Source organism: Benincasa hispida, chromosome 11 (assembly GCF_027475165.1).
Source record: "Benincasa hispida cultivar pf3 chromosome 11, pf3_genome.v1.1, whole genome shotgun sequence".
Lineage (NCBI taxonomy): Eukaryota > Viridiplantae > Streptophyta > Magnoliopsida > Cucurbitales > Cucurbitaceae > Benincasa > Benincasa hispida.
Genome location: NC_143488.1, coordinates 6,319,018 through 6,326,622, shown reverse-complemented (window position 1 = coordinate 6,326,622; position 7,605 = coordinate 6,319,018). Strand labels below are relative to the sequence as shown.

Sequence of the window (7,605 nt, the reverse complement as noted above, 5' to 3'; positions counted from 1 at the left end):
AAATTTTGGTTTTTATAATTTTTTCCCATAAATATCCATAAAATTTTATCGATATTTCTATAAAATTAAGATCTCGATATATTTTTGTCGACATCAACATTTTAAATTTTGACTTTAAGTGAAAGCTAGCTCAATTGACATATTAATGTGTCATCGATTAAGTGGTTTGCAAGTTTGAAACCTTTCTCCATTATTATATTGGAAAAAAAGAAATCCCTCAGCTATAAATAGATGTTCTTGGTTAACAAAAAAATCTCATCACATTACAACTTTCTCCTTCTTTTACAATTCTAAAATCTGTAGCCATGTCTTCACTCCCACTTCAAATCTCTCATGCTGAAGGAATTTTAAGGCAATATATATTTATATCTTTTTCCTCATGCATTAGTTTAATTTTTGATGTAGTTAGTGTTACATGATGATTATTATTAGCAATATAATATATAGTTTGATCAAAGGGGTTTCTGATATGTCACAGGAAGGTGGAGAAGAACAAAGAGCTTGAATGGGAAAAAGCACAGAAGATTGAAATAGGTGTTGATCTTGTAGCTGCAGCTAAACATCAGCTTCAATTTCTCTCAGAGGTTGATAGCATTCCGTTCCTTCATGAAGGCCCAAGCCTTGATAGGGCTATTTACAGGTAAAAATAATCTAAGTTCCGTTTGATAATGTTTTTGTTTTTGTTGTTTTTATGAAAAAGAAATTATCAAAAACTTATATTATCAAATACAAATAAGTTCCGATGTAAAATTAATGAATGTATGACAATAATATAATTATTTCTATTTATTAAATTTTATCAAAATTTGATATGTAATCACAATTGCTCACTCAATTCATTTACTTTAAATAATGTCTCGACTCATATCCAACACTAATTAAATTGATTTATAAGATGCGAAAAATAACTTGTTTCAAGTAAGATTCAAACTCAAGCACTGAATTTTTTTCAAACCCAAGCACTGAATTTTTTTAGGCATACAGTGCGCCAAACATGGCAGAGAACAATCACAACATAAAAATAAAAATTGAAAACGAACAGTTTCTCAAATTTGATCCATTTCTATGGAATTGTTTATCAAACAAGCTTGTTCTTTAAAAACTTAGAAACGGGCACAGGAAAACAGAAACAACAGTGTTATGATCAAATGGACCCTTAGAGATGCATCGTTTTTCCGAATCTTCTCAATGCATCAACGTAGAGAAGAGGGAAGTTATCTTTCTAGGAGTTATTATATTTTTCTATTACGTACTTGTGTATTGATTGATACAATGATTTTGGCAAAATTATGAAATGATGGTCTTGAATTACTACTCCATATATTGAGGATTAGATGTGGTATCTTAAGTCTAAAAAATCTTCTCGTAGGTACAATGCTTACTGGCTTCCATTGCTTGCCAAACATTCTGAATCCCCACTATTTGAAGGACCTTTAGTTGTCCCTTTGGACTGTGAATGGATTTGGCATTCCCACAGATTAAATCCTGTATGCATCTTTTCCACTTTTGACATCTGGATTTAGAGCATATTTTGGAGTGATAATTTATTTTATAATTATTAAAATCAATTTTGTTATATTCAAAATCATTTCGAAATATATCTTTAATTACTTAAAATTAGTTTCTTGACTTTTTTTAAGGTACAATACATTAATGATTGTGAGGAACTTTATGGAAAGATACTTGACAATTCCAATGTTATATCAACTACCATGGTTGAAAGTCCCTGTCTAATTAAAGAAACTGAAAACATTTGGAATGAATTATATCCTGAAGAGCCTTTCAGCTTCAACTTCAACTCACAAGAGGCTGATGTCCCAAAAGATCGCCAGCTCTCACAACTTGAAAAATACACCAAATATGATCTTGTTTTAGCTGTTAAAAGACAGACTCCCTTCTTCTATCAGGTATGCACTTCAAATCAACTTCAATTTGCACTTAACAGTTAACATGTCTTCAAACTCTATTTGGTACACAGCTTGAAAACAAGAGCTTAGTTATGTTTCATGTTTTAATTTATATGTGTGCGGTAGAAGAATTAAGAGTTTGGATTCTAATTTAAATAATTGTTTGCAATTTGTTTTATTGTAAAATATTTATAAACAAAAAATTAGTTGTAGTTTTTTCTTTTTTTTTCTTTGACTATATGTGGGCTGCAAGATCGGACTTTTGATCTTGTGGTTTACTTGATGCCAATTAAGCTATACTTGTGTTTGGCAAGAAAAAGATTGTATTTAGTTATTCACTAAATATTGGGTTGAATATAATTATTATTGAATTAGTTAATTTATGAATAACATGTATTATGTTAAAAAAATTTGTGTAATTTTTATTTAAGGTTAAAAATCACTTTTAGTACCTAAATTTTCTAAAACTAGCAATCTAGTCTCTGAACTTTAGTTTGTAAAGATTTAGTCCTTGCAGTTTCAATTTTGTAATAGTTTGCTTTGAACATTTTACTATGTAACAATTCAGTTCTTGTACTTTAAAATATGTAATGATTTAGTCTCTATGGTAGAAATTAGTGTAAAGATTTAGTGAGAATTCTTGCATAAATAAATCGATAAACTAATTAGATACTCAATATTTTTATAAAATACATCATAAAATATAAAAAATGACATCTAATTTTGATTAATATAAATTTTCTACATTAGAGACTAAATTGTCACAAATTTAAAAGTACAAGGACTAAATTATTACATATTAAAGTTCGTAGATTAAATTGTTACAAAATTGAGAGTACAAAGACTAAATTGTTAGAAACTAAACTTAGTGACTAAATGTTTACTTTCATGAAAATTTAGGAATCAAAATTGTCTTTTAGCTTTAATAATATTAAATAATTTCTAATACAATATATGTAATATATGTTTAGTTTAACAAAAATGAATTGAGCTTATAACATGAAACATTTTATTTATTCAAACTTTTACCTTTGTAATATAATTATTAAATTTAATATTTTAAATTAAAAATCTAGATGCATCATTTCGTAATTTATACTATTTAAATCAAACAATTTTTAAAAACATAATCTAGCTACTAAATACAACTCAACGAATTAAAAAACATATACCTAATCTAGATTTCTTACCAAACAAGCCCATCCCAAAACAAAAACAATTATATTCTCAATTTATCTGTATCACGTGAACTTTATACTTAATTGTTGGAAGCTCTAATCTTACAAGTTTAAACATTTTTTTTTGGTATGATCTTTGTTTTAGATTTCTTCTAAAGGAAGTATAACATTTAGAAATTTAGATTATTAAAATTCAACTTGCAATCATTTTCATCCTATGTTTTTAACCTTAAATTGATGTGAATAGGTTTCCCAACCTCACATGAAGAATGAAAATTTCCTTCAAGAAGCTCTGGCTAGATATAGAGGATTTCTATATCTAATCAAAAGTAGCATGGATGAGTCTGTTCAAATGTTTTGTGTTCCAACATACGATATTGATCTAATTTGGCATACTCATCAATTACACCCTCTTTGCTATTGCAAAGACATGAAAAAATTACTTGGTTTGGTATTGGAGCATGATGATACAGTTACAGATAGAACAGTAGGAGAGAAATTGGATATTGGATTCACAGGAACTACCAAACAATGGGATGATACATTTGGTACAAGCTATTCGAAGATAGGAGCAATGTATAGAGGCCCAGCTCCTCGCATGCAAGGTGGTGTAAAGAGTGGCGAATGCAAGTTAGAGAGCAGTGGAGGCATTGCTGCTGGATGCGGAAGCAAGGTAGAGAGCAGTGGACGCACTGCTACTGCTGGGTGCGGAAGCAAAGTAGAGACCTGTGGAGGCATTACTACTGCTGGGTGCGGAAGCAAGGTAGGGATTAGTGGAGGCACTACTGCTGCTAGGCATGGAAGCAAAGTAGGGAGCAGTAGACGCACTACTGCTGCTAAGTGTGGAAGCACGTTAAAGAGTTATAGAGGCACTACTGCTACTGGGTGTGGAAGCAAGGTAGGGAGTGGTGGAGGCACTACTGCTTCTACCTGCGGAAGCAAGGTAGAGAGCGATGGACGCACTACTGCTGCTGGGTGTGGAAGCAAGGTAGTGAGTGGTGGAGGCATTGCTGCTGCTGGGTGTGGAAGTAAGTTAGAGATCGGTGGAGGCACTGCTGCTGCTGGGTGTGGAAGCAAGATAGAGAGTCATGGAGGCACTGCTGCTGCTGGGTGCGGGAGCAAGTTAGAGAGCGATGGAGGCACTGCTACTGCTGGGTGCAAAAGCAAGGTAGGAAGCGATGGACACATTGGTGCTGCTGGGTGCGGAAGCAAGGTAGGGAATGATCGAGACATTGCTGCTGCTGAGTGCGGAAGTAAAGTAGGAAGTGGTAGAGCCACAACTGTTGCTGGGTGCGGAAGCAAAGTAGAGAGAAGAGGAGGCAATGTTGTTGCTGGGTGTGGAAGCAAGGTGGGAAGCAAAGAAGGCACTGCCGTTGCTGGTTGTGGAAGCAAGGTAGGTAATGATAGAGGCACTGCTGGTGCTGGTTGTGGAAGCAAGGTAGGGAGCGATGAAGGCACTGCTGCTGGTGGTTGTGGAAGCAAGGTAGGGAGCGATGGAGGCATTGTTGCTGCTGGTTGTGGAAGCAAAGTAGGGAGTGGTGGTGGCACTGCTGTTTCTGGGTGCGGAAGTAAGGTAGGGAAAGGCAGACACACTACTGTTGCTGGGTGTGGAAGCAAGATAGAGAGTAATGGAGGCATTGCTACTGCTGGTTGCGGAAGCAAGGTAGGGAGCATCAGAGGCATTACTGCTGCTAGTTGTGGAAGCAAGGTAGGGAGTAACGGCGACATTGTTGCTGCTAGTTGTGGAAGCAAGGTAGGGAGTAACGGAGGCATTGTTGCTGCTGGTTGTGGAAGCAAGGTAGGGAGCAATGGAGGCACTGCTACTGGTTGTGGAAGCAAGGTAGGGAACGACGGAGGCACTGTTGCTGCTGGTTGCGGAAGTAAAGTAGGGAATGGTGGTGGCACTGCTGCTGCTGGGTGCGGAAGCAAGATAGAGAGCAATGGAGGCATTGCTGTTGCTAGTTGCGGAAGCAAGGTAGGAAGCATCAGAGGCATTACTGCTGCTGGTTGTGGAAGCAAGGTAGGGAGTAACGGCAGCATTGTTGCTGCTGGTTGTGGAAGCAAGGTAGGGAGCGATGGAGGCACTGTTGCTGCTGGTTGCGGAAGCAAAGTAGGGAGTGGTGGTGGCACTGCTGCTGGTGGGTGCGGAAGTAAGGTAGGGAAAGGCGGATACATTGCTGCTGCTGGGTGCGGAAGCAAGATAGAGAGTAATGAAGGCATTGCTGCTGCTGGTTGTGGAAGCAAGGTAGAGAGCATCAGAGGCATTACTGCTGCTAGTTGTGGAAGCAAGGTAGGGAGTAACGGCAGCATTGTTGCTGCTGGATGTGGAAGCAAGATAGGGAGTAACGGAGGCATTGTTGCTGCTAGTTGTGGAAGCAAGGTAGGGAGCGATGGAGGCACTGCTGCTGGTTGTGGAAGTAAGGTAGGGAGCGATGGAGGCACTGTAGCTGCTGGTTGCGGAAGCAAAGTAGGGAATGGTGGTGGCACTGCTGTTGCTGGGTGTGGAAGCAAGATAGAGAGCAATGGAGGCATTGCTGCTGCTGGTTGCGGAAGCAAGGTAGGGAACATCAGAGGCATTACTGCTGCTGGTTGTGGAAGCAAGGTAGGGAGTAACGGAGGCATTGTTGCTGCTGGTTGTGGAAGCAAGGTAGGGAGCGATGGAGCTGCTGCTGGTTGTGGAAGTAAGGTAGAAAGCGACAGAGGGACTGTTGCTGCTGGTTGCGGAAGCAAAGTAAGGAATGGTGGTGGCACTGTTGCTGCTGGGTGTGGAAGTAAGATAAAGAGCAATGGAGGCATTGCTGCTGCTGGTTGCGGAAGCAAGGTAAGGAGCATCAGAGGCATTACTGCGGCAGGTTGTGGAAGCAAGGTAGGGAGTAACGGAGACATTGTTGCTGCTGGTTGTGGAAGCAAGGTAGGGAGCGATGGAGGCATTGTTGCTGCTGGTTGCGGAAGCAAAGTAGGGAATGATGGTGGCACTGCTACTGCTGGGTGCGGAAGCAAGGTAGGGAGCGATGGAGGCATTGCTGCTGCTGGGTGTGGAAGTAAGGTAGGGTGTAATGGTGGCACTGCTGCTGGCTGCGGAACCAAGGTAGGAAGTGGTGGAGGTGATGTTGCTGCTGGGTGCGGAAGTAAGGTAGGGTGTGATGGACGTACTGCTGCTGCCGGGTGCAGAAGCAAGGTAGGGAGCAATGGATGTACTGCTACGGCTGGGTGTGGAAGCAAGGTAGAGAGCAGTGGATGCACTGTTGCTGCTGGGTGTGGAAGCAAGGTAGAGAGCGGTGGATGCACTGCTAGTATTGGGTGCAAAGACATCATAAAAAGTGATGGATGCAATGCTTGTGCTGGGTGTGGTATCATGGTGTAGAGCTAATGGTGATTGTATGATTGTAATGGTGGGTTTGGCCATACAATTACCGAACCAAATGAACGAGTGACGCAAGTATGTTTTGAAAATGAATTGTTAACCGCATGAGGTTTTCAGAACATGGAATGTGTAATAAATAAAGTTTGTATTAAACTCTAAGACTTTTGTCAAATATTCGTGGATGTAACTTATCGTTGTGTTTAAAACTTTTTTAATTCACTTCTCTATTGCATTAGATACATCAATAACCATCTTAAAAAATGCAATAACTCTATTCAAATTGTTAGAGTTGAGTTATATAGACAAACTTTTAATTTGGAAGCTAAAATGAACATAGCTTAAGTGACATATGTTAATAATCAAGAGGGCTGATTTGTAGAATTTGAACGTTGAATGATTATATATCATTTAGCTTGAATAATAAACATTTTTTTGCACTAAAACTATATGTATTTTATTTTTTGTTTTGTTAACTTACCATAGAAATAAATGAAATACTTTATTTGATAATAACTATTTCACTGTAAAAAAAAAAAAAAAGAAAAAAAAGTCTCTTAAAATAATCCTAGTGATTAGAGAGAAACATAAAGATACATGAAAACTACAAACATCTTTAATAAAAAAATATAGATAATAAACTTATGTCCTTATTTGATATGTTTTTTAACTGTCGAATGTGTAAAATTACTTGATGAAAAGAGGTGTTTTATTGGAGAAAATATTGTGCATTACCTGGGAAATCATCAAATAGTAGTTACATTTTACGTTTTCTGTAGAGGTGGTTCTGTTGGGATTGATGTCCTAAATCTCGTGGGTCCTGTTGTTTATAATTGTAATGTACAAACGGTTTATTTATTTAATAAAATATGTGATATTTTATTTAAAATTTAGTAGTGTTAACCCACAAAACCAATAAACTAACATCCAAGGTTATTTTTTGTAGCTTAAACATGTATATAGAGACATACAGGTGGATCATGCTTGATAACCTAAATTGTCTATAGTAGATGGATAAGGTTGGATACGTTATCCTAGTGATACTATGAATACGGTCCATTTTGTAGATATTACAATTGTTGTAGAGTGCTACAAATGATCTGATCCTGATTAATGTAGAGACATGTGAGCAGGGATGTTTTACACAAAAAGATTTGTA

The 7,605-nt window shown here is 37.6% G+C and overlaps 1 protein-coding gene across 1 annotated transcript; it reads left to right on the top strand.

Annotated features, from left to right (window-relative positions):
- Positions 1-258: 258 nt before the first annotated feature.
- LOC120069217 (uncharacterized) lies at positions 259-6,668 on the top strand. Its single transcript, XM_090307341.1, has 5 exons — positions 259-352; positions 479-640; positions 1,370-1,487; positions 1,641-1,907; positions 3,333-6,668. The coding sequence occupies exons 1-5, from the start codon at positions 306-308 to the stop codon at positions 6,447-6,449; spliced, it is 3,711 nt and encodes a 1,236-aa protein (XP_090163467.1). The 5' UTR covers positions 259-305; the 3' UTR covers positions 6,450-6,668.
- The last annotated feature ends 937 nt before the right edge of the window (positions 6,669-7,605 follow it).

What these genes read in the sequence shown, in the direction of transcription:
- LOC120069217 (XM_090307341.1), top strand. Translation starts at nt 306, where the DNA reads ATGTCTTCACTCCCACTTCAAATCTCTCATGCTGAAGGAATTTTAAG. An exon ending in CATGCTGAAGGAATTTTAAG is followed by an intron (nt 353 to 478) that starts GCAATATATATT and finishes GATATGTCACAG; the next exon opens with GAAGGTGGAGAAGAACAAAG. An exon ending in AGACTCCCTTCTTCTATCAG is followed by an intron (nt 1,908 to 3,332) that starts GTATGCACTTCA and finishes TGATGTGAATAG; the next exon opens with GTTTCCCAACCTCACATGAA.